Source organism: Felis catus, chromosome B2 (assembly GCF_018350175.1).
Source record: "Felis catus isolate Fca126 chromosome B2, F.catus_Fca126_mat1.0, whole genome shotgun sequence".
In the NCBI taxonomy this organism is placed as follows: Eukaryota; Metazoa; Chordata; class Mammalia; order Carnivora; family Felidae; genus Felis; species Felis catus.
The window spans coordinates 58,564,531-58,592,459 of record NC_058372.1 but is presented as its reverse complement, the minus strand read 5'-3'; the positions used below and the strand labels follow the sequence as shown (position 1 = coordinate 58,592,459).

Here is a 27,929-nt window from a genome sequence, read left to right as displayed (position 1 = left end):
GAAGCCTGTTTAATGAAGAGAGAAATCAGCAGAGCTTCAAACATACTGAGTTTGTCAGACAATAAATTATTAAAGTAGAAGTCTTCCTTAAATAATCCTAATATGTGTGTCTAAAGCACAGTAGAGAGTAAAAAGCCTATAGTTTACTAAGACATCAGGAAGAAATGGATAGAATGACAAAGAAAGAATTCTTGGGATAGGCACTAAGGAAGACTAAAATATAAAGAATGGATAGAGAAGGGAATAAACAATGTGAAACTATAGAAGAGAGGGTTTCTATTAGGAAGGAATGGGAAGAAAGTGTCAAGTATTTTTTGGACAGCCGGGTGTAAATATGGTCCAGAAAAATAATTATTAGAAAGGCCTTGAAGACCTTCATAAGAAAAGTTTCATAAGAAATCGCTAGTTGTTGATGGTGGTATTGAATGAAGGATGGGGATAAATAGATTAAATGAGAATGTGAAGCAAATTTATGTTGGCATCAGTATTCAAATCTGTGTGATATTTCCCCATCAGTCCTCAATAGCTGAAAAGGAGGCAGAGAGAAGAAGTGAGTTGGATTAACCAGGAATTGAGGAAATACAGAGAAAACTATATATACGTTTTTGTGCACCAATGAGTTATAAGAGTAATTCAGTCCCACTTCTTGACTCTGAAGTTTAAGTGGCATAGGAAAAATTCCTGCCCTTAGAGGGCTAAAAGCAGTATAATGGGGACGGTTTTAATGGAGCAGGAAGGTAGAAGGTATGTTCAATAAATAATATAGGAAGGTTGTTCATTGTAAAAGGTATACAGTGTGACAAGGTTGGGAAGACAATAGCAGTGGGAGGTTGGTTTACGGGAGAAGAAGCTTAGAGATGAATGAGAACAAAGGAGTTAGAAAAGACTGCATGCGGTTAATATTTTATTTTGACAATTACCAGAGTTTTCAGATAAAGTGGACTTAGGAGGACTCACACAAAAAAGGCAAAAATTAATCCTGGAGACTTCTAGTAATGGTACCAGCATATAAGCAAGCCATTCCTCAGATGACAATTGTAAACCCTGCACAAATTATAAAAACAACTATTTGAAGGCACCGATGAGTGACTAAAAGCAGGTAGAAATTGGAGTGGAGTCAACCCATAAACAAAAGAAACCTGATTGGACAAAATTTGTGTTTATATGGCTTTTTATCTGAGGAAACCTTTAATCTTCACTGTATGGACATTGGAAACAATAGCAGAAAGCTTCATTCTTACATATGTTTAAAGTAAGAAGATATTTTGAGACTTCCAAAATAGCAGAAGTAATCCGCTAATGGAGGGAATGGAATATGAAGGAGCAGCAAGATCTCACATAAACTGCACACATCCCTTGTTAATGCTTGAGTGGCACCAAGGTTCCCAGTGAAAGCAGCCACTGAACATATGAAGGGCTAGCAGTTTCTGCTGCTCCCAAATCTGTGAGGTAGAATATGGAGTTTTCATTTGGCTATGTCAACGTCCTGCTATAATTAATAGTATCATTATTTATAGGAAGAAAACAATCCGAGGACAAATATCAACATAAGGGCAAATTATTATCACAGTGTCAAGAATGACTAAATATGACTACAGAGACTTCACTCTCAAAATACCTTCACTTGATGTCTTGAAGGAAGTTCTTCAGGCTAAAGGAAATAACACCAAATGGAAACTCAGATTTATAAGACATGAAGGCCTTGAGAATGAGAAACAGGAAAATATAAAAAATATATAACTTTTCTTCTCTTTTTTTTAATATTTTTAGTCTCTTTATTTAAAACATTTACAACTGTTTATTGTTTTTTTTACCATTTTTTAAATTTATTTTGAGAGAGAGAGAGAGGTGAGGAGGGGCAGAGAGAGAGAGAGAGGGAGAGAGAATCCTAAGCAGGCTTTGCACCGTTAGCAAAGAGCCTGATGCGTTGCTTGGTCTCACTAACCACGAGATCATGACCTGAGCCAAAATCAAAGAGTTGAACTCTTAACCAACCTAGCCACCCAGGCACCACAACATATACAAATGTTTAAAGCAAATTTTATAACACTGAATATTGTGATTTATTGCATAAGTGAGTATAATGTCAGTGATAACAGTAGTATAGCAAATGGGGCAAATAGAACTAAATTAGTGTAATATTCATACATTTTATGTGAAATAGTACAAATGAATTGTAAGTAGAATATACAAATGCCAATCCAAAGAGAAAAAATTTAAAAATTAATGTAAGGATGTATAGCGATGGTTATAGCCAATAGACTAATAAAGATATTTAGCAAAAAGAAAACAGAAAAATATAGAGACAAAAATAAACCAAAACAGACCAAAGCCAATTGCCAGTGAGGCAATTTTAATGACATCTAGAAGAACAGCACATTATTGTTGGGAGCTGGAGACATTAGGATCATGGTAGGTAATGGGCAAATACTGACAAGAGTCTTGCCTGTGCTAATGTGGAAGACAGAAAATACACCCAAAGACCTCATAGAGTTGGCAAAGAAGATTTAAGAGTAAAATGTTGAAATTATCAAATAGCTTCATTTAATTGCCTGTGATAAAATGGGAAAGGAAGTAGATGAGTTAACGATGTGACTGTTTTCAACCAGATTTTAGAAAACATATTTTTAACTCAGGACTGCTGTGTTGGAAAATAAATATGATTGTTATTTCCAGACTCTCCAGCTGGCAACAGATTTTCAAACTGGACTCAGGGCAATGATCAAATCCAGGATATTACCAGTAAAATTGAGCTTCCCAGGAAGTTCATGGGCAAGATCAAAGGTGCATGGATTTAAAACCCTGTGTTAAGACAATAGTATAAGTTAAGGCAAAGGCACGGAGATCTCCTCAGCTAGACAAAGTGCTTCTAAAAGCCTTAAGGACATAGCCTAAGTTTCACCCCAAGGTACAGAGGAAATACTTCAAAGAAATATTTAGGTCTGGCAGGAAACAAGCTGAGAAAGTTACTCAGCTGCAAACAGGAGCCATTAATTATGGCTGACAGAGTAGAGATTACAGAAGTACTATGGACTAGTCTTTACTATGTTTCTTCCTCCCTTTCCTCCCCCTTTTGAATGTATGTCCACTGCAGTATTCTTGTCTCTGCCTCAGCTTTGTATGTTGCCAATATGGGTGAGCAAAACATTTGTCTTTTTAATTTGTAGGTCTCTGAATCAAGGAAAGCTATATTCAAATGCTGAAACAAAGGAGCCATAATCAAGTAGCCTCTTCTACATCTGAACTTAATTTAAATAATGTTAGCCTAGATTTTAAGCCAATTCCAATGGGAGAAGACATTTATGAGTGAAAATAATATATTTTTCATATAGAGGTTGTGAGTTACAGTGACCAGTGGTAGGACTATGTCACATAATATCTCAAACTGATCATTGAGTATTTATTTTGGTCAACTGGAGCTGACTGACTATTCTTGTCCATGTGTCTCTCTCTATGCCTACCTTGGGATTCCTTATAACATGGCAAATACAAGTGTAATCAGATTTTTTTAAGTCAGATTTTTAGAGCAGCAGTTCTCAAATAAATATGGTTTTGCCCCTCCAGCGGACATTTGGCAAAGCCTAGAACTATTTTGGGGAAGTGACAGAGGCATCCAGTGGTTATGTTAGGAGTTGAATTGTGCCCTTCCATAATTTATATGTTAAAGTTCTGATCTCCAGTATCTTATAATGCAATCTTACTTGGATATAGGAACATTTCAGATATAAGCAGTTAAGATGAAATCATATAGACATAGGATGAGCCTCTAATCCAATATGACTGGTGTCTTTATCAAAAGGGAAAATTGAGACACAGACACACACTGAAGGAGATCACCGTGTGAAGACGAAGGCAGAGATCAGGGTGATTTTATTCTACAGTCTATGGTATGTCAAAGATTGCCAGCTAACCACCAGAAGCAAGGAGAGAGGCATGAAACAGATTCTCTTTCAACATCCTTAGAAGGAACCAACCCTGTCAACACCTTGATCTTGGACTTCTTACTTCCAGAATAAATTTCCACTGTTTAAGATACCCAGTTTGTAATGAATCCCTGGAAAACTAATACAGGTAGAGTCAAGGGATACTGTAAGAACACCTTAAAATTAACAAAATAGCCTTACACAACAAAAAAGTATTTGATGAAAATGTCATTACTGCTGATATTAAGAAATCTCCTCTTAAAGTGAGTATTTTGAGAGGAAGGAACTAGAAACTTCAAGTCTTTCAAGATCTGTGTCACAGAAATTGAGGAAGTAACACTTCTGCAGGGTTTCACTAGGCAACTGTTCACAGAACTCATCCAGATTGAAGAAGAGGGGTCATAGTTAATTTTCTCTGCTGTAATCTGCCATGCGAACACAAATTATTTACATTTCATTTATAAGCAAAATACACACTCTCTTCTAAGAGAAGACCCTAAAAGCATAAGCATCAGGCTTACGTTGAGATTAGAAAATGAAACTTAGAAAATTAGAAACTTAGAAAATTAGAAAATGTTTTTTACAAAAGTTACAAAAACAAAAAAATTTCGGGTTAAATTAAAATTTAAAAATGTCTATGCAGAAAAATGTAAAACATGGCTGAGAGAAATTAAAGTTTTATAGAGATGGAAACAATGTAACCTGATTACACATTAGAAGAATGAATATGATTAAAATGATCTATGAATTAAAAGTCATGCCTGTTGTAATGTAAGAAGTGTTTCCTTTTTAAATTGGTAACTTGATTTAAAATACGAGAATATATGTACTTATAATGGCAAAAATAATCTACTGAGTGAAAGAACAAGTCTGGAGAAGTTATAATATATGTATGTGTGTTTATATCTATATACCTATATAATATAGATAAAACCAGATTTTTATTTCTAAGTATCAATCTCTATTTAAAGTGTCTGTGACATTTTAGAGAAAAGACACATTCCAAAGGAAAACATAATATAAACCATAAATATCTTTTTGCATTAATAAAAAAGCAGAACTCAAAAATGAGAATTATCAAAAGGAGCCAGCTTTTTCAATGGGCTCCCTTTGGCCAAATGTAAGAAAATTTGAGCATTAAAATAAACAATAGAGTTGATAGATTAAAAATCATTTAACACTATAATAAGTGATGCTTCAGTTCTTACATAAATGCGTAGTGGAAAAATAGACAAATAGGAGGTACAAAATGAAAACTCTTCATTATAGCAGAATATCATGTAACAAGTATGAAAGTAATGATAAGGGTTGGAAAATCATCAATAGTTATTAGAAATAATTGGTGGAGAATTCATAAGAGATAGGATGTGTACATAGACTTAAGATATTTGTTAAATCTAGAGGGACAAATTATAAGTTTTTATTGAAATAATATCACCAATATTGAACAAAGGAACTTAACAATGTCCCTTGAAATGATGCACTGAGGACACCATATCACTTCTGTAGTGATTCTTCCAAAAGTACATAAAGCCTGAATTTACATCATAAGATGACATCAAATAAGCCAAAAATGATGGGCCTTTTGCAAAATTATTGGACTGTAATATAAAAAAAAAGTGGCAAGTTCCAAAAAGACCAAAAAAAGATAAATAACTGTTCCAGACTAAAGATAATCACAACTGACTTTGGGATGTGAGCTTGGATTTGATGCAGACTAAAAACAAGCAAACGAGAAAACTATCTGTGAAAGATGTTAGTGGAGTTATTGACAAAATTCAAATGTGTACTGTGTGTTAAATAATAGCATTGATTTTGATAATTGTACTGTGACAATATAAGGAATGACATTGTTATTAGAAAAGGCACACTGCTATACTTAAGGGTAGATAGTCATAATATATCCAACTTTCCCTCAAATGGCTCACAAAAATGATGATATAGATTATATATAATAGAGGTACATGTAATATATATAAATAAACATCAGAGGAATTATGAATGCAAATATAACAAAATGTAAACATTTTGTGACTGAAGAAATTACTGGAGTTTTTTGTATTATTTTTAAATTTTCATGAAAGCTTTAAACAATATTAAAATTAAAAGTTAAAAAAATTGTCTTAATACTCCATGGTAACCATCATACACTATCAGTGTGGATAGGATGAAATAAACAAATAACAACTAAACAACATTGCTGAATGTTTGTGAGGAGACAGAGCAACCAAAACTGTCATTAGTGGGAATAGCGGAAATGCAAAATGGTAAAGCCCGTTTGGAAAATAATTTGGCAATTTATTATAAATTAAACATACACTTATCATACGAACCAGCACTCAGGTATTTACTCAAGTAAATTGAATACTTACGTTTACACAAAAACTCAAACACAAATGTCTCTACTGCATATTTATACCTATATTCATATCCATCAAAAAATTAGAAATAACCAACATGCCTTTCGATAGATGCCTGGGTAAACAAATTTAGTATACCCATACAGTGGTATACTGCTCAGGAATTAAAAGGACCAAATTACTGATGACTTCGCTGTGTAAAAGAATCAACACAAACAACATATATTGCGTGATGTCATTCATAGGACATTCAGGAAAAGGCAGAAGTATAAGGAAAGCAGATAAGTGGTAGCCAGGAAGTTTATGGATGGGTTATTTTTTAATGGGGCAGTCCAGAGATCCTTTAGGGTGATGTAATTGTTCCATATGGTACTGAGATGGGAGATGCATCAATCTATACATTTGTCAAGTTGATAGAAACGTACAGTACATAGTAAACTTTACTGTGTGCAAGTTAAAAACAAAACCAACCAGGGTATTAGAGGGTGCAATCACAGAATGCAGATTATCAGAAATAAATCCAACTTCATTACATATTTATGACCTAATCTTACGAAATGAAGAAGGGACTATCGGAGCTGACCTAAATAACTGAAAAACAGAGTTTGACAAGTTATAGTAAGGTAAATGCCAAAAAAAAAAGAAAAAAAAAAGAAAAAAATCTAAACATAAATGCCATATTTTTGGGTAAATTTGTTTCTCACAGAGGTAAATTTTAGCAAGTCTGAAACTACTTTACTTGTATACTAGGGTTGAACATCTAAGTAAATAAATTATAGATAATGGGAACCAAGCTGCTCACCATCAGAAGGAAAAAACATTATAAATAAACAAGTGAGGAAGACTACAACAATATATGTGGTGATGTATTAGAGATATATGAATGGCCACTAGTTACCTGAAAGCATTTTCCAAAGTGCTAGGTAGACTTTTGGGCTGTGCTGTCCTAAATAAACTTCAGATACAAGACGTTGTGAGTGAAATAAGTGACTAAACTCCTTTTCAGTCTCCCCAAGGAAAGGCATTGAAGAATTACTAAGCGGTCATAGTAAGGTAATGACTGATAAAGAATTAGAAACAGGATACAACTTTACAAATAAAAACACATATGGCAATTTAGAGTACTTTGGGTGATAATTTGACTATCAGGAATGTATTTATGGACTAATTTTCGAAACATATTTTGTATTTGAATGACTCAAACTAATTTTGAGACACATGTTAAAGAATCACTGCCCTGGGTAGTTTGTTTTAAGGACTCTTCCTTTTTGTCCCATTGAACAGTTTGTAAAGTTCCATTAAAACAGTGTTACATTCAGGGGTGCCTGGGTGGCTCAGTTGGTTGAGTGTTCCACTTTGGCTCAGGTCATGATCTCACAGTTCATGGGTTTGAGCCCCACATGGGATCTGTGCTGACAGTCTGAAGTCTGCTTCAGATTCTGTGTCTCCCTCTCTCTTTGCCCCTCCCTGTGCGAGCTCTGTCTCTCTCAAAAATAAATAAATGTTAAAAAAACAATTTAAAAGAAAACAGTATTACACTCAAAGACATACATCTGCTCTGTTCTCTAAAATTCAAAGTCCATGAGGTCTGGGTTTTTTTTGTTTTTTTTTTTTTTGTTTGTTTGTTTGTTTTTTTTACTGCTTGAACGTTTAACTCATCCAGACTACCAGTCTTACACCATGTGCACCCACTATATACTTGCTAAATGAAAGAATTCTTTTTTTTTCTTTTTTGGACAACTTATATTCTCTAAATTATAATGGTTAAATAGATGAGAAGATCAGAATCAAATATTATGTATATCCCTATAGGAAAATATCTGGACTTATATATTCATTAAAACCCATTTGTTTAAAGTCAGTTCATTTGCATTTTCTTTGTTGCAGACATTTTACTAAGGATGACATGTGGTTTTCTCTTATATTGTTTTCAATAGATAATATCCAATTGCTTCATCTTTGGCATTTGATGGTTTATATGTTTAATGGATTTAAGGGAACTCAGGGCTCATAACATTTGTTATGGCTAAATATGTTTTATCATGTGTATATTTTGTGAGTAACACATATTGATTTTCAATGTTATGATGGACACAAATATACTCTGTAGTCTATTGAATAATTTAATCTCTAAGATATTCAGAAGAGCACTTTTTCTTGGCAATTTAAATGTGACTGAATATTCCTCGTAATGTAATAATGCTTTTCATATACAAGAAGAGTTTTATTATATAGGAATAAGATATAGGAATTCATCTGCTTCTGTTTTATTCAGTGTTAGGCTTTAACCTACATTCACTACCTTTAATCACTCTAGTCAAGGATTTATGCCATGAAATTGCTGAAACCAATCATGTGACTGATAATACTCAACGAATGCCTGGAGTACAGCTTTTTTCAAGGTTATTTAAAAAGTCATTTTGGAGCACTTTCAAACAAGAGTGAATGTTAGTTCCTAGAACTTAATATTGGGGGCATTTTTTAAAAGCCATGTATGTATACTTCTTACATAGAATCACCAGAATTAAAGTAATAATTTTAATCAAAACCTATGATTTTCAACTGGTAAGCAACTCAGATTAAATAAAGCAACATGGATATTTAATTTAAGATAATTTACATGAAATTACCTAGAATTTCTTACATTAAAGAACAAGCCAACAAACATCGTTTTGAAAACCTGAAGAGCAGAGGGAGTAACAATGCACTGTGAGTGAGTTCATTGAATCTGGGGCCAGATGTCCGGGACAGAGCATGGCTCCCCTACTGACATAATCAACCTATGCCACAATTACCTCATCTAAAAAAGTGGGGATAATTGCAGTACCCACTCATAGATTCTTTGTGAGGAGTTAGCATACATAAATCACTTAAAATAGTACCTAGTGTGCTTTAAGTTCTAAATGATTGTTATTTTTATAAATATTACCTAAATCATGTCTCAAGTGTTACCTTACATTGACTTTATGTACCTCATTAGTGATACAAAACTCCCTACACATACAAAGACTGGAAATATTTTCATTGCACTCTTAGCTTTATCCTTTATGTATTTACTCTGAATAGAAGCTTACAGAAACTACAGATTTACATTTATGACTATTTTTCCAAAATAAACTTAATTTTATAAAATATGATGAAAAAATAAGACCACCTGGGAAGCTAAAGTTGTTTCCATTAAAGAAGAGGGTTGTAGTCATGTGACCTAGGAGGCTCTGAGTCTTAACTAGTATTGTGCTATTCTTCAAACTTTTAACCTTACCAACTATTTTGCACTTGAGATTGTTTTTAATGGGCAAATATGTGCCATAGTTTAATCTGAAATTTGAATTTAAATGTTTTGTCACAGGAGAAAAGTTCTTGAAAATTTTAGTCCTGTCAGTGCCAATAAGATATATGATTGGGAAAATGGCTAGGCAAGGATCCAGACTGAATTTTTAGAATGTGTTCCTTGATAAATATTTGCTGTTCTACTTAAAAGCAAAAGATTTTGTATTATTTTAAACGACCTCCCCAATAATATTCAATGTTGTGTCCCAAGCTTGCCTGTTCTTCATTAAACTGAGAGTCAGCATCTTGAAGTTTGTACACGGGATGAAAATATACAGTACTAAAAATGTAATTTTGCAAACAAGCAACTTCCTTTTATATTTTATCTCAACATACCATTGAAGGTACTATTGCTGCTGCAGATATAAAATAAGCTTGACTATTAAAGGTACTGTCATTGTCGATATAAGGTTGTTGGTTATTCCCAGGTTAAATGTCAACTTCTTTTGTGTTCAATAATCTGTGTTTTGTAGGGTTTCTCCTTTTGGGATTTTTTTTTCCACTTCAGTGTGACATCTGGTTTAAAGGTGGTTTATGTAATATCATGGCTTAGAGGAAATTGTTTCATTGGTGTGTTGTACCTGAGTTTTCTCTGGCTTCTATTGAAGTTTCTCATAGTGCTTGATCTGTTTGCCCTTTTCTGCCATTGTACCACCCTCTGCTGAGAGACCAAGATTGATGTAAATTGTGGTCCATTCGCTTTCCTTGTTCATTTTAAGATCATTCTCTCATTCTCTCAAGCTCACCTCACCACCCTGCACTTCAGGGATTCCCTTTAGCTTTCACTGCTGCTAAATTTACCATGGCTATCAAGATCAGTGGTTCAGCCCTTCAGACCTTTGATAAAAAATCATTTCACCCATGCCTACAGAAAGCCACATACCAGGGTTATAACGGACTACAATGAACAATTACATGCCAACAGATTGGATAACTTAGAAGAAATGGATTAATTTCTAGAAACACATAACCTACCAAGACTGCATCATAAAGAAATAGAACATTGAATAAACCAATGGATAAAAAGAGTGAACTAGTAATCAAAAACCTCCCACCAAAGGAAAGCCCAGGACTAGATGCTTTCATAGTGAATTTTACTGAGGGTTGAAAGAAGAATCTTTCTCAAACTCTTCCAAAAAAAAAAAAAAAGGAAGCACTCCTAAACCTATTTTAAAAGGCAAGTATTACCCTGATATGAATGTCAGATAAGGTCACTACAAGAAAATAAAATTATAAGCAAATATCCCTGATCAGTTGAATTCTTAATTGTATATGGTATCTGTTCTTCCCTTAATCAATTAATTAATGAATTGACCTAATGGTGACCAACCAAACTTTAACAGGAATAGCAGTTAATATATTAAAAAGATAATATTACCCTGTTATATTTCAGTAGCTTTATTGACATATAATTCATATATCATAAAATTAACAAGTTTATGCAATTCAGTGGATTTTAGCATATTCACAGATTTGAGCAACCAGCATTGCAACCTAAATTAAGAACACTTCATCACCTTGGGGCACCTGGGTGGCTCAGTCAGTTAAGTGACTGACTTTGGCTCAGGTCGTGATCTTACAGTTCATGGGTTCAAGCCCCGCGTCGGGCTCTGTGATCACAGCTCAGAGGATGGAACCTGCTTCAGAATCCGTGTCTCCCTCTCTCTCTGCCCCTCCCCTGCTCCTGCTTTCTCTCTCAAGAATAAATAAAACATTTAAAAAAAAAGAACATTACATCATATCTAAAAGAAACTCTGTACCCATTAGCAGTCACTCTTCATCTCTCTCCCCAACCCTAGGCAGCCACCAGTCTATTTTCTTCCTCTGCAGATTTGCCTATTCTAGACAATTAATATAAATGGAATGTGATGTGATCTTTTGTAGCTGGCCTCTTTCACGTAGCATAATTACCAATAACGTAGTATTTCTGACAGTAGTTTTGCTATCTTTAATATGTCATTTCTTTTTTGTTCTTTTATCCTCAATTATTCTCTTCTTTTTGTATAAAATAAGTATTTACCTTTTTTAAATTTTTAAAATCTTCATTTATTTTTAAGAGAGACACAGACAGAGTGTGAGTGGGGGAGGAACAGAGAGAGAGAGAGACAGAATCCAAGGCAGGTTCCAGGCTCTGAGCTGTCAGCACAGAGCCCAATGCAGGGCTTGAACTCACAAACTGTGAGATCATGACCTGAACTGAAGTTGGATGCTTAACTGACTGAGCCTCCCAGGCGCCCCATAAAATAAATATTTTCTAGTGTATGTTTTTGATTCCTGTCTTCACAGTCTTAACCACACACTTTATTATGTGGATGACTGAATTTTTTTTGTAAAATGGATGGGACAAAAAAATAACAGGACAAAGGTACTGAAAGTGTGATGAGACTGGATTAAGACCTGATGTTTGTTTCTATTTCTTTAGCAACACAGGTGAAGAAGGGGCACCTTCGTGGCTCAGACTTCAGTTCCGGTCATGATCTCGTGGTTCCCCCGCCTTGGGCTCTTGTGCTGACAGCTCAGAGACTGGGGCCTGGTTTGGATTCTATGTCTCCTTCTCTCTCTGCACCTCCCCTGCTCGCACTCTGTCTCTCGCTCTCTCTCTCTCTCTCTCTCTCAAACATAAGTAAACGTTTTAAAAAATTATGAAAAAAAAAAAAAAGAAACACAGGTGAAGAAGAAAACAAAGGAGGAGTTAAGAATAATTAGTTCATGTTTCTATGGGGGTCTGTAGCTCCATAAAGAATTTTATTATAAAAGAGTAAAATATACCTATTTGATAGACGTTATTGTCAATGGATGTATCTTAATGTAAAATGTACAGTGTTTTTTTTAAATTTTTTTTAATGTTTATTTATTTTTGAGACAGAGAGAGACAGAGCATGAATGGGGGAGGGGCAGAGAGAGAGGGAGACACAGAATCGGAAGCAGGCTCCAGGCTCTGAGCCATCAGCCCAGAGCCTGACGCGGGGCTCGAACTCACGAACAGTGAGATTGTGACCTGAGCTGAAGTCCGACGCTCAACCGACTGAGCCACCCAGGCACCCCAAATTTAGTGTTTTAAAATAAATCTTAATGCAGAAATTATTGGGTTAAAAGAATTATATCACCCCTTTCTGCTTTGGTATCACATTATCTTACATCTTTGCCATTTTTCCAGTTTGTATGCAATTGAGATAATCTAATACAACTTATTTTTTAATTTCCAAAATTGAAAATGATATAATAAAGAAAAGTAAATTTTCTTTTTTGTACCTATTTATTTTTTTAAATAAAACTTAAGCTAAGATTGCAAAAAAGTTAAAAAAAATTGTAATACATTAAAAAAAACATTAAAAACATTAATATATTAAAATACGTTAAAATGATACATATGTTTTTTTTTTTTTTCTGGTGCTCAATCACACAAGGAATTGTAACTACATGAGGAGATATGTTAGTAAGCTTAACCACAGTAATCATCTCACTATGTATATCAAGTCATCATGTTGTACACCTTAAATATGCAGATCTTCCTCAACTCACAACGGGCTTATGTTCTGATAAACCTACTGTAAGCTGAAAATATCATAAGTAAAAAATGCATGTAATACACCTAAGCTAACGAACATCGTAGCTTAGCCAAAGATGCTTTAAATGTAGTCAGAATAATTATTAATCTTTAGTTGGGCAAAATCACCTAAGGCAAGCTTATTTTATGATAAAGTGTTGACTATCTCCTGTAATTTACTAAATACTGTAATGAAAGTGAAAAACAATAGTCGTATGGGTACAGAATGGTTGCAAATATATCAATTGTTTATCCTCACCATCATTGGCTGACTGGGAGCTGAGGCTGGCTGCCAACGCTCAGCTTCACAGAAGTGTATCATACTGCATATTGCCACCCCCAGGAAAAGATAAAAATTCAAAATTTGAAGTGAAGTTCTACTGAATGCATATCACTTTGCACCACTGTAAAGTTGGAAAATCATAAATGAAGCCATAGTAAGTCAGGGACCATTTATATATGATTTTAATTTAAGTTTTTTAAATTATAAATTCTAAAATATAACCAATACTTGTAAAATACATCTATATCATTGGCCACTAATACATGAGGATTCTGGGAAGATAAATGAGGAAATTTCTGAGAATTATGGGAAAAAATGTGGTTGTTTCCATTGCTCTGTCTCGCTGATCACTAACTTTGAGAATTAATCAAATCTTCAAAAAGTATAATTATACTTCAAAGTATAATTGGGAGCTGTGGTTCTGGGCATTTGGGAGACAGAAAGAGAGAAGATGGAGATGGAGGAGAAAGAGGAAGAGAATATCTCCCCAGAAAAATCAGTGCCCTGATTTCATTAGTCTACATGAAATTTCTGATGGTAGATAATTACAGACCTCCCTGGTCATTCACAAGGCACAAAAATATTTATTACCACCTTAATGTTCAGTAAAGACAGACAGTGTCCTATAGTTCTTCTGTTTAGTAAGCATTGTTTCTCCTGTGCAATTTGGATAATAGACTTATAATGGATTTTAAGAGAATATAAAGAGCACATCTTTAATATTTCAATGTATGCTTCATGAAGAACAACTCTCTTTACTCAATACATATCCCTATAACTCTCTGCAGACACAAGAGTTTACACTGTCCAGGTTGATCCTTTCAAGTCTTTGTTGCAGATTGTAAAAGTCGGAGGACTTGATTTCTCTTTCTTGTATTTTTGTAGTGGATACCACCATGCCTTTATTACTGTCATTTACACCTCCTATATGACACCTCCTAACAGAAATGTAACCTAACCTAACCTGTTATTTACTATTTATAACATTGTTTTTTTTTATAAATATCTGAATTCTATCACTGAAGAATTTTTAAGCATTTTTCTTTAAGTTTATCTAAATCGTCATAAAAAATTCAAACCACTAGACTAATATAGACTCATATTATGAGCATGTTTAGCATTTTCACATTTTCATAAACATCTACATCCACTCAAAGCTTCCAAAACAGTATTTTCCTTCGAGTTTAACAATATCATAGAGAACTTGATACTAAAAGTGATTCATACACTTGGAAGTAGCATACTAATTTGATTGATGCAAATTTCAATTAGAGGAAAAATAGTTCAGTTAAACATACATTTCTACCACCAGTGCAACTTCAGTTGGAACATAAGCATTTGGGATTTTGTAAATTGATGACACAGTTGTAAAAGGAAACTAATGAAAATAGGTTTTTAATTTTTCCCACCAACTATGTATGCAAATAAAATGCATATTACCCTGGCTTCTCCATTTTAAATTGTGTCAACAAAATACAGTTTTCAGCAAAATAAAACCTCAGGTAAAATATAAACATTATGCATACATTTTTAAGTACAACTTGGAAATGCAATGTAATTCTTACTGTGAACAGGCTTAGTATACTTCATTACCACTTTTTAAGGAAGGATTTTAATGACTTCTTAATGCACATAGGTCCAAATCCTATGGACCGAAAAGCATTTTATGATCTTGTCCCAAACTAAGAGATATTATTTGAAATTTGTGAATTTCATTTAACTCATCCCCACCTTTATAAGATATTAACATAATTTTTTTTAAATTCCAGTGTAGTTAACACACAGTGTTAACATTAGTTTCAGATGTGCAATATAGTGATTCAACAATTCTGTACATTACTCAGTGTTCATCATAAGTGTACTTTTAATCCCCATCACCTATTTCACACATCCTCCCGACCACCTCCTTTTTGGTAACCATCAGTTTGTTTTCTATAGTTAAATGTCTCTTTTTTGGTTTATCTCTTTTTGTCTTTGTTCATTTCTTTCATTTCTTAAATTCCACATATGAGTGAAATCATAGGGTATTCGTCTCTCTCTAAGTGACCTGTTTCACTTAACATTATACTTTCTAAATCCATTCATATTGTTGCAAATGGCAAGATTTTATCTTTTTTATGTTTTATGGCTGAGTAGTAACATTCATATATATATATATATATATTCATATATATTCATATATATATTCATACATATATTCATATATTTGTGTATATATATATATATATAGAGAGAGAGAGAGAGAGAGAGAAAGAGAGAGAGAGAGAGAGAGTAAAATCTGGGATTCTGGGATTGTGAGTAACTTGTTTATTTCTAATAAATTTTAACTTGATAAATGAGCAATGTCTTGCAATATGAGTAGTATGTGATGTTGAACGTCACATGATCACAACTGAGCCAATGGTTCTTTCTCTCTCTTGCTGCAGGATTGTGGGGATCATCTCCCATGCTCAGAAGCTCAGTCTCAGGCTGTGGTGTTTGGCAGAAATAGAACATAGGAAGGTGCCAAGAATTGACAGTAGTGGATTTTTTGTCACTTCAAAGCACCTATGGATAGTCCTTTGCTTTTCCATATAAAAGAAAGCTTAGGAATGCTTTGCTTCATTCTAGGTCAGGCTGCCTGCAGATAAAGATCCTTTCCTCTGCTACTGTATTGTCAGTTACATTAAATACAGTGTATGACAAGAGTTTATTAATACTGTACTATAGTCAGCATTGGTGCAAGTGTATACAATGGCCTCCATGAAGAAAAAGGATGAAAAGAAAGGCGATAAGAAGGAGATGATTATGGTGGAAGTTAAGAAGGAAATTGAGAGGTACTAACAAAGTATGTGAGTGGACGAAATTGCAAGATTTTATAAGAAGTATACATCTGCACCTCATCTACAGAGGAGAAGGAGAAAAAGGCTGAGGAATTCCTTATTTCAAATGAGGTTAGGGAGATGTGTAAAATATGGAAAAGAGTACAAACTTTTGTATAAATGCACCACCCGAATGAGGCTGTAGCAGTGCAAGTGATGAATGTGTTTAATGACAACACAATGTCCCATTTCCACAAATCCTGAAAAGGAGGCGAAAGCAAGTGTCATTGGATAGGTTCTTTGTTAAACTTGCATGAATAGAAAAAAGATTCCATTGATCAATAGATAGCACTGATTCCTGTAGTGTTTTGTATTCTTTGTGTACCTATTGGTAGTGAAATTACTAGATCATGGTAATTGTATTTTTAATTTTAGAGGAATATCCAAATTGTTTTCTACAGTGGCTGCACCAGTTTGCATTTTCACCAACAGTGCACAAGGATTCCTTTTTCTCCACATCCTTGCCAACCTTGTTTCTTGTGGGTTTTTTTGTTTGTTTTTGTTCTGTTTTGTTTTTTTTTTGTCATTCTGAGAGGTGTGGAGTGTTTTCTCATTATGGTTTTGATTTGTATTTCCCTCATGATTAGTGATATTGAGCATCTTTTCATGTGTCTGTTGGCCATCTGTATGTCTTCTTTGGAGAAACATCTGTTTATGTCTTTGGTCCATGTTTTAATTGGATTATTTGTTTTGGTTGTTGAGTTGTATAAGTTCTTTATATATTTTGGATACTAACCTTTTATCAGATACGTCATTTGCAAATATCTCCTCCTATTCTGTAGGTTGTCTTTTAGTTTTGTTAATTGTTTCCTTTACTGTGCAGAAGTTTTTTATTTTGACGTAGTCCTAATAGTTTATATTTGCTTTTGTTTCCCTTGCCTCAGAAGACATATCTAGAAAAATGTTGCTACAGTTGATGTCAGAGAAATTACTGCCTGAACTTTCTCATAGGATTTTTATGGTTTCAAGTCTCACATTTAGGTCTTCAGTACATTTTGTATGTATTTTTCTGTATAGTATAAGAAAGTGGTCTAGCCTCATTCTTTTGCATGTAGCTGTCCAGTTTTCCCAGCATCATTTGTCGAAGAGACTGTCTTTTAACATTGGATATTCTTTCCTGATTTGTCAAAAATTATTTGACCATATAATTTTGGGTTTATTTCTGAGTTTTCTATTCTGTTTCCTGGATCTATGTGTTTATTTTTGTGCCAGGCCCATACTGTTTTGCTTACTTTAGTTTTGTAGTATATCTTGAAATCTGGAATTGTGATACCTCCAGTTTTATTCTTTTTCAAGATTTCTTGGGCTATTTGGGTTTTTTTTCTGGTTCCATACAAATTTTTGTATTATTTGTTGTAGTTCTGTGGAAAATGCTGTTGGTATTTGGATATGGACCACATTAAATGTGTAGATTGCTTTGGGTAGTACAGACATTTTAGCAATATTTGTTCTCCCAGCCCAAGAACATGTGATATCTTTCATTTTTATGTGTTTCAACTTCAGTTTCTTTCATAAATGTTTTATAGTTTTCAGAATACATCTCTTTCCTTGGTTAAATTTATTTGTAGGAATTTTATAATTTCTGCTGTCCTTGTAAATGAGATTGTTTTCTTAATTTCCTCTCCCTTCCACGTAATCAGAATGCCTTTCACTTCTTTTAAAGTCACACCTTATTTTGTCAGAGCTTCCCAAGATAATCTCTCTTTTCATTGACTCAAAGTCATCTGATCAGGTGACCTGAATTATTTCCACAAATCTTTCTGCAGTATAATGTAATATAATCATGGGCGTGATATTTTATTACATTCTCAAATCTTACCCATACTCAAAAGGAGAGGATTCTACAGGTCATGTACCCTGGGGGTGGGGATCATGGAGGGCATATTAGAATTCCTCCTGCTATGGTGATTCTTTAACATGAGAAATTGACCACATTTACCACTTATTGTACTGCATTGATTTACTTGCTTATATGAGCCTTCATTGTTTATAACCCCAACTTCTACCTCATTGTTCATCACCTAGTAGGGGTTCATTAAGTATTTATATAGTTAATTAATAATATACAAATCATAGTATTCACGGTGCAGTATTCAGGGTACAGTGAACATAGTATTCAAGGTACAGTGAACCCCTGAGTATTCTGTAAAAGAGAGTATCATGAGTGATTTCTCAAATATGAGTATAAATTACTGTTCGGCAATCTAATGGATTATATGTATGCAACTATTTATGAAAGAGACAAGCTAAATTAACTTCTCACGAGCAAAGCAAAACACCTATTCTCACAATTAAATATTTAGAAGTAGGTAATTAGAAAGAAGGGTATGCATGAGAACTTTTTGTTAAGGATAATTCATTGTTTTATGTGTTTCTGGTGAATGTTGTTCGATGTCATTTCTCTTATTTTGCAAAGAAAATACTTTCATTATGATAAAATAGTATCTAGGAATGCACCATTTGCAATATACTTCCATTTCTTAATGTTTTAAGGAGAAGGAACAGGTCTTGTTCCTATTTGAATTCTCCACACTATACGATAGCTCTTGAAAAAATAAAACCACTTAATAGATGTTTTAATTTAAGGAACTACTTATTTTTATGCTCTTTGGAAGTAGTTTTTATTTTTACTTCTTTCACTGTATTTGGAACTTGAAGCATTGTGTGGTCAACTTAGTACAGTTTCTTTTGCTCTTATTTTATGGGCACTAACTATATTAAGTCTTTCACTATTATACATTGCTGATATCTTCAGCAGTTGCTAGGGTTGTCTTACCTTTTTTCCTGTTATCAAGAAAAAAAGTTGGGGGGCGCCTGGGTGGCGCAGTCGGTTAAGCGTCCGACTTCAGCCAGGTCACGATCTCGCGGTCCATGAGTTCGAGCCCTGCGTCGGGCTCTGGGCTGATGGCTCAGAGCCTGGAGCCTGTTTCTGTTTCTGTGTCTCCCTCTCTCTCTGCCCCTCGCCCGTTCATGCTCTGTCTCTCTCTGTCCCAAAAATAAATAAACGTTGAAAAAAAAAATTAAAAAAAAAAAAGTTGGGAGAACCATAGGCATCCTGAGGTTTTAGAATTTCTCCAACTACCACTGTAGTTCAAAAACTTTGAAAGCTTTCTCTCTTATCCCAGTTCATTTTATCATCCCTTCATCCCTATAGTTGTGAAGTTACTAAGAAAATCTGAGCAGTTAAAGGGCTTATGGTTGCTGGATATGTTCTTCTCTCAGGTATTCAGCAAGGCACTTTTAGAAGCCTTAGAAGTATACATATATTCTACATGTTTGGTGAATGAATGCTATTATTTAAAAACTTGCCAAATAGTTAATATACAAATATTTTTACTATGTCTGGAAAACTGACACCTGAATAATGATTTTGCTTTGTTGAACAACTTAATGCTGTTTATGCTTCACTTTTTAAATTACCTTGGGTCAGCCATCTTACTTATACTTCCAAATACTCCTATATATTTTACCCAATGACAATTGCTTTATGTAGATACATTCTCTGAGTAAAATTTAAAACTTAGTTTCAGGGTTGAGGTGTTATTCAAGATTAAAGCCTTATCAAAATGTTCTTTTTTCATTGTTTACTTATTTTGAGTATAGCAACAAATCTCTCAAGAAAAGCTTATAGTGATAGCAGCCTCCAGGGTACAAAAAACAAAACAAAACAAAACACAGGGAGCATCAAATCATCAATAATGTACTTTTTTAATTGCGATGTCTTCATAGAACATTGTTGAACAAGAGGTATGAAGTATGAAGAAACAAAATGGGGTTTTAAAAAATGCTGTCACTTAACATTGCTGCCTGCTGGTACTTTGTTAGATGAAGCATAGAAATCATAAATAACATTTCTTTCTTAAATTGTAATGTAGAGAGAGAGAGAATCACAATGATAATATCGAAGAGAATTATGAATCTTTGCTTAGAGACTAAGTTGAATGCATTTATGCAGACAAATGCCAAGCAACTGACAGCAGTCAGGGGGATTTGTTCATTAAGTAAACACTGACACTCTGATTCTTTCCTTTCAGGTTCTTCTTGTGATTTGGAGCCTTGTGAGGCTAGTAATCCTTGTGAGAGTGGAGCAGTGTGTGGAGAGACAATGGATCTGGAAATGTCTCCTCTTGGGTACCAGTGTCCATGTGGGAAAGGCTTTGCAGGTCCACACTGTGAGATCAATGTCAATGAGTGCAGTTCCAACCCTTGCCTGCACGGTTATTGCTATGACAGTGAGTTCACTCAGCCGCAGCAATTCCTGTAGAGTAGTCCAACTTAGAATCTGACATAGTAATGAAATAACTCAGTATGCAACCTTGATTATTTACTGACTTTATCCTGCCCTGAATATCAAAGCCAACCCCGTTATTTTCACAAAACACCCCCACATCTGATCAATTCATTTATGTTTTTATAAGTCATAATGGTAGCAAATGAGAAAATGTAATGAGATGTGGCTTCTATGTTCTAATGTTAGAATTAGCCTTTCTTTCCTTTATTTTTAATGGTAGGTTTTTAAGAGTGTTTATTTGTAGGTAGGGGAAGCACTATTTTCAGTGACTTAAAACAAATCATTATTTTATCCCATCTATTTTACACACACACACACATACACACACACACACACACACACACACACACACACACACACACATTTCCTCCCACCAGAATATGTATTCCTTTAAATTCACAGAGGAAAAAGAAGATGATAGGAAGAACAGGAAAAATCAGAGGTATGAAGGGGAGAAAGAAAAAAAAAATACTGGGTATTATAATATGGATTTTGGGGCACCTGGGGTGGCTCAGTCAGTTAAGCAGCTGTTGATTTGAGCTCAGGTCATGATCCCAGTGTTTGTGAGTTTGAACCCCGAATCGGGCTCTGTGCTGACAGCAGTGAACCTAATTTGGGTCTTCTGTCTTCCTCTTTCTGTACGCCCCCTCCCTTTCTCTCAAAATAAATAAACATAACATTTTTCAAAACATAGATTTAGCCATGGAAGAACCTGCCTAAGATGGATAATTTTTATGGAGACACAGGCAAAATGGCACAAAATAGCTCTGTGAAATGGATGTGGCTAAGGGGCATTAAGAGGAAAGAAAGAGCTAGAAGGATGTTGACAAAAAGCTGTCCATCTTATTTTGTTTTATTTTACCTCTTTAAAAAATATTTTTATGTGATCCCTCACTAAATAGATAATGTAATCAAGGAAAAAAAACACATTTTAATAGAAAGTCATTTTATTTTGAAATGGTATAATTCACTGAATTATGAATTAATTTTCTTTAAACCAATGCTTTGCAAATGTATGACATTAAGGAATATAACTCACTTTTTTCAAATTAAGTGAGGCAGCCCAAGTTTAAAACAACAGGTAGTAGTGGGGCCCTTGCAAACTGGAATATCTATGTAGATATTAATGTAGAATTAACTCTTCTAACACATATGGAAGCTAAGCAAGATACATTTTGGGGCTGTGGGCCACCTATTTGCTACTCCTGATTTGAACCGACATTACCATCATTTTTCTCTTTTCTTTTTGTTTTCTTCTTTCAGATTTTGTCACTTTAAAAATTGTATTTTTAAGAATACAAAAAATACAGGGGCGCCTGGGTTGCTCAGTCGGTTGGGCGTCCGACTTTGGCTCAGGTCATGATCTCACAGCTTGTGAGTTCGAGCCCCGCATGGGGATCTGTGTTGACAGCTCAGAGCCTGGAGCCTGCTTCCGATTCTGTGTCTCCCTCTCTCTCTGCCCCTCCCCCACTCACACTCTGTCTTTCTGTCTCTCTCTCTCAAAAATAAATAAACATTAAAAATTTTTTTAAAGAATATAAAAAATTGTATTTTCAAATTACCTTGAAATAAATCACTATTATCATATTTCTGACCTCAGGCCCATAGGTATTTGGGGATGCTGGGAATGACTTTTCAATTTCTGATGTTCACTACAAAATAAGGAAGGGGCAGGATGGTATGCCTGAGAGAGTGGTTAGCAACATTTTTAGATCTAGGTAGCCCTAGAATAACGGTTATATATGGTTACATATAGGGCAGTTCTGATATATTCCGAGTGACCTATATTTATAATATTCATATGATTTTTGTAAGTTGTGGTGAGCATCAGCTATTGTATGGAAGTGTTGAATCACACTGTTGTGCACCTGCAACTAATATCACACTGTATATTAACTATATGGAATTTAAAAACTTAAAAAAATAATAATAATAATAAATAAAAAAGGTGTAAAATATTTTAAATCATAATTCCTTATACAATAACAAAATATACTTTCAAATATGCTACTTATAATACAGTGCTACCTATTAAAATTTTGGAGGTAATATATAACGTATTATGGAAAATGTAAACCTTGGATACCTGATATATTAATCTGTTTCATAATAGAATGATCCATAGTATAATTTGAGATTTAACTACCAGAGAACCAAAACATTTATTAAAAATTAGATCGTACATGTTAATAGCTATCAGCTTAATTCTAAGACATTATATTCTTAATATTTTCTCAAAAATAAAATAATTTGGTAAGCCAAAATTCCTGATTCAGTATTGATTACATGACTGTATGTGAGAAATAATTATTAAAATGTAAATATGCAATTTTAACTTTCAAACGAGTTTATTCACCATATTGGCAATACATTATTAAAATATCTCTGTATTTTCACCATGAAGTTTTGTCATATCGAAGCTTTGATTCAGTACAACTAATATATGATGTTTGGTGTATATTTAAATATTTTTAAGTATAAAAATGCATCCAGAATCATACAGGGCTTATCTGATGAAAATTTCAATTCAAATCAAGAATGTGGAATAGTTGTAAAGAACTAATAAAAACAGTGACTGTATTTTCTGGTAAAAACAATAAAACCAAACCAGGTAATATTCTTAAAAAGTATTTCCTAATAAAATGTTGATAAGTTATCACATAGCCCATAGTTAACAAATTAGATGTGGGGGAAAAAACATTTTTTGTTTCTTTGGTTTAAATTTTAAACAATTATGTATGTACGTTTGTTTATTTATTTCCCCTGTAGTATCCAATTGAATTCCCTAAGCTCTCATGTGCTTCTTTTCTTAGCTCCTTAGCCCAGAATAGTCAACATTCAGAAAGCGTATTTCTTGATAATAAAAGCAAACTTTATTTCCTAACACTAATCTCTTTCAGACAGAGATTTGCTAATTTAAATGTCTCTATTGTTGTTGTTTTTCTTTTAAAATAATTCGTCAATCTGCATAGAGAATATTTCTATCTACACAGAAAGTTAGTTTGACTCTGGTTTTTTGTTACTTGCCAATTTGCATCAGTATCCAGACTTGAATTTATAATCATTAACATTTTTAAATACCATTATGATTGATGATACTTTACAATGTCTTAATTACATGTAACATTTAATTTTAATTTGTTAACATATATAATGCCATCTATAATATATAAGGAAGCGTAACTGATCTCATCTTTCTCATTAATTTATTTACAACTCTACTTGTATATTTATTAATTATTTTGATTCAGTGAGATGTTAAAAATTAGAATGCTATGTTACATGAAAAAAGTAAAATAAAATCCTCTCCAGAGGGCTGCCATTCTTGTGTCTCCCTTGTCTCTTCTTGACAACTGTGGACTGATTTTCTTTAAAGGCCCAGGTACAAGTGCTGTACAAAAGCATGACTGCAGAAGTCTAGAAGCCAGCTAACTACCACACAATGTCTTGAAAATGCTGTTGCCACCCAGGACCTCAACACTTAATGAAAGCAATAGCAGATACATGCATAGAGGCAGAGTGGCAGTCTAGATTACATGCTAAGTCACAGGAATAATGAAGAACCCAGGGACTGACTAAAAGCAGCCATAAATCCTTGCCTGCTCTAACTGCAATTTATACTGTCACCACTTCCTTGAGATGCTTCCGAGACCGTTCTTTTTCTATCATTAATGATAAAATAGAGGACGGATTCTGATTATTACTTTTAAAAGATCATGATGAAATGTGAAAGCTCTTTTTAACTAAGGCTTAAGTGGTTGAATATCAACTTTCAGACATACCCACTTTAATGTAACTTGTCACACACAAACACACACACACACACACACACACACACACACACACACACACAAACTTTAACGACCAGTTAACTTCTTGTGTATTAAACCTAAAACAGTCCAGGAAAAGTTAATTGATGTAAAAGTAGCCTATTTATCATAGGTATTGTTTACTGATGAGACAGAGAGACAGAGAGAAGGGAGAAGAAGAAGAAGAAGAAGAAGAAGAAGAAGAAGAAGAAGAAGAAGAAGAAGGAAGAAGAAGAAGAAGAAGACGACGACGACAACGACGGTGACAACGAAAGCGGAGGAGGAGGAGGAGGAGGAAGAGGAGGAGGAGAAGGAAGAAAGAAGAAGAAAATTGGATATTTTCATTGTTGCTTTGCGAACTTATCAAATGTTTATTGTAATGGTTCTAATTTCAAATTAAAGTTTTAAGCTAAATAGAACTGAGCAAAATAGTTACTTAGAAAATATTGTAGAGAGCTGTGAATTCACATTTTCTTTGGTTAAAAGTGAAATGTATTTAGTTTAATACAACGTTCTTTAGAATGATTAGCATTACCCATACCATTATTAAAGACATATTATTTTCTCTTCTCTCTTGTTCTCAGTGGTTAATGGCTTCTCCTGCTTATGCAAACCGGGTTTTGCTGGCCTGAGATGTGAACAGTACACTGATGACTGCATCTTGAATGCCTGTGAGCACAATTCTACCTGCAAAGATCTGCATCTCGTTAGTATCCATGAATATTATTAATGGACCTTAATGTGGGCAGCATAAATTAATGCATACAAATATATTTAGCATTTGTCTATATGTCATGTTGAGATATACATATATATGTATACATATATATGCTGATTAAGATTAGAAAAAAGAAATTCAAGCAATATTATTTTAACTTAATAGTAATAAAAAGGTGTTCTATCCACTCCTATGTATAATTGATGTAAATATTATAAAGCAACAGTTTCATTCTTAGGATTTACAATTCTTAGTAATACTGAATTTCTGTTAAATTTCAGAATTATTCTAAAAATGATGTTAGTCTTATATGTACCTACTTTTATATAATTCAAGGTATTTTATATATTTCATTGACATTTATAATCTTAAATTTGATTTTGCTTTCTATCTTGTGTTGTATACTTCCATCAACTCCTTCATTCATCTGTGTTGGTGCTGTCCCTTCAGTACATATCCATTTGTCATCACCTTTGTCATAAGCATGTGCCATTCTGCCTTAAACGGACTGTGACACAGTTGGCAAATCAATGGGATCCCTTCAGGCTTCTCATTTATCAGAAAGCCTGACATAAAAAATATCTACTCAAGGTGGCTTCACTGACTGGCTTCAGAAAATAAATGACATACAACACAGGTTAATGCTTCAATACTAGTACAGGCTTATAGTTTATCCTTTAGCAACAAAGCTGATTTTCACAAAGGACTACCATAGTTGAAGTTAGAAGAAAATGCTTTGAAAGACAGACTCATTTTCATTGATGTATTTTGACTATCAGTGTACTGGCATTGTTTGTTTTTACAGTGAAAGGATAATTTGTGGCAAGTGGTTTCTTTCCCATAAAGCAGGCATCCAAATGGAGAATTATAATTAATGTTTAGATGGCCATGACCAGAAACAGATGGTGCATCAGATACCTAGATACCATTTAAGTATATATTAAGTATATGGCCCTGTTGCTTTGTCTTTGTTCCTATCAGATGCTTTGTCTTAGTCATAGTAATCCCATCCCACTTTGGGGGAATCCTGAAACAGTGGGCCCTGTGACTGTATGCTGGTCTCTAAGGTAAGAGTGGCATTCTGTCTGAGAAAAGGCTTCCTTACCTGTGTATAGGATGTTAAGTAAAAGGTAGGTGTGACCTCTTCTAGCCCTCTAACATCTAGATTTTTTAAAAATGTTTATATATTTATTTTGAGAAAGAAAGTATGTGCGAACAGGGGAGGGGCAGAGAGAAAGGGAGAGAGAGAATCCCAAGCAGGTCAATGTTCAGCTCAGAGCCCCACGTGGGTCTCGATCTCACAACCATGAGATCATGACCTGAGCTGAAATCAAGATTTGGATGCTTAACCAACTGAGCCACCCAGGCTCCCCATAACATCTAGATTTTATACTTGTAATTACTGTTGCCCTTTTGAGAGCCCATGGAAGAGAATAGGGTGCTCCCAAATGGTGAGTGACCATGAAGGTGGCAGAGCTGAAAGACATTAAGAAACCTGGTGCTTGATCAGTTGTTGAACTCCTGACTGAAATCCCTTGGATCTAATAATGTGAGATCACTTATGGATTATTTTTTAATATGGCTAGAGTCAGAGTTTGTTTGTTTGTTTGTTTGTTTGTTTGTTTGTTTTTACTTGCAGGTAAGTCATTTAATTTCCATAGCAGTTAAACTTTATTTTAGGCTAGGATTTCAGATAACTTCAGCAATAATAGAAGTTTATTCTAGTAGAAAGAACTTCAAACGTTGAAAAAAAATTAAAAAAAAAAAAGGGGGCGCCTGGGTGGCGCAGTCGGTTAAGCGTCCGACTACCGCCAGGTCACGATCTCGCGGTCCGTGAGTTCGAGCCCCGCGTCAGGCTCTGGGCTGATGGCTCAGAGCCTGGAGCCTGTTTCCGATTCTGTGTCTCCCTCTGTCTCTGCGCCTCCCGCATTCATGCTCTGTCTCTCTCTGTCCCAAAAATAAATAAACGTTGAAAAAAAATTAAAAAAAAAAAAAAAGAAAGAACTTCATACCCATAACTATGAGACTCCAGTTCTAGACCTGACTTTGCCACAGCTTATCTGTCTGATACTAAGCCAATCATTTGACAGAGGGACTGCAGCTTTAGAAACTATCATATCAAAGAATAGAACTTCCAAGTACAGTATTTCTCTCATTCATTTTATAAATTGCCAGTTAGCAGCTATTCAAACTAACTCTAGATTTGTATTAAAGTCTTAATACCTACTTCCAGAAATTATTATAATCAGAATAAAGAAAAATAAGAATTTTTAAAAAGTGAGACTCACAGAAACAGTGAGTAGGATGGTTAACAGCAGCTGGCAGTTGGGGGAAAAATGGAGACACTGGTCAAAGGGCATAAGCCATCAGTTTTAAAAAGATCTGATGTACAGCATGATAACTATAGTTAATACTGTATGGCGTACTTGAAATATACTAAGAGAGTATATATAAAGCGTACTCACCAACACCACCACGTGCACACACACACACACACACACACACACACACACACACACAAGGTGACTATGTGGCATGAAGGATGTGTTAACTAACCTTACTGTAGTAAGCATTTCACAATGTGTACATATATTATGTCATTAGGTGTCAAGGACACTGTTCTCAGGCAGAATATTCCAATGCTCAGAGGTTATCTTCCAAGACCCAGTTAAAAGGTCAGTCTTTCCTTTGAGTTCAAGTCTGTCAAGTTAACTATTACACCAATATTATATTAAATATTGGATTTTTGTGTAGGATAAATAATATGTAATTAAAAAGTAATACATTATATATTATAATAATAAATA

At 34.3% G+C, this 27,929-nt stretch overlaps 1 protein-coding gene across 3 annotated transcripts in view; it reads left to right on the top strand.

Annotated features, from left to right (window-relative positions):
• Positions 1-27,929, top strand: part of LOC101082908 (protein eyes shut homolog) — a 906,892-nt gene that overhangs the window by 663,544 nt on the left and 215,419 nt on the right. For all 3 annotated transcript variants that reach the window (XM_045057713.1, XM_045057712.1, XM_045057714.1), the window contains exons 14-15: positions 20,339-20,536; positions 24,989-25,110. In XM_045057713.1, the coding sequence (XP_044913648.1) occupies positions 20,339-20,536; positions 24,989-25,110 (320 nt within the window). The remainder of the gene's footprint in view (positions 1-20,338; positions 20,537-24,988; positions 25,111-27,929) is intronic.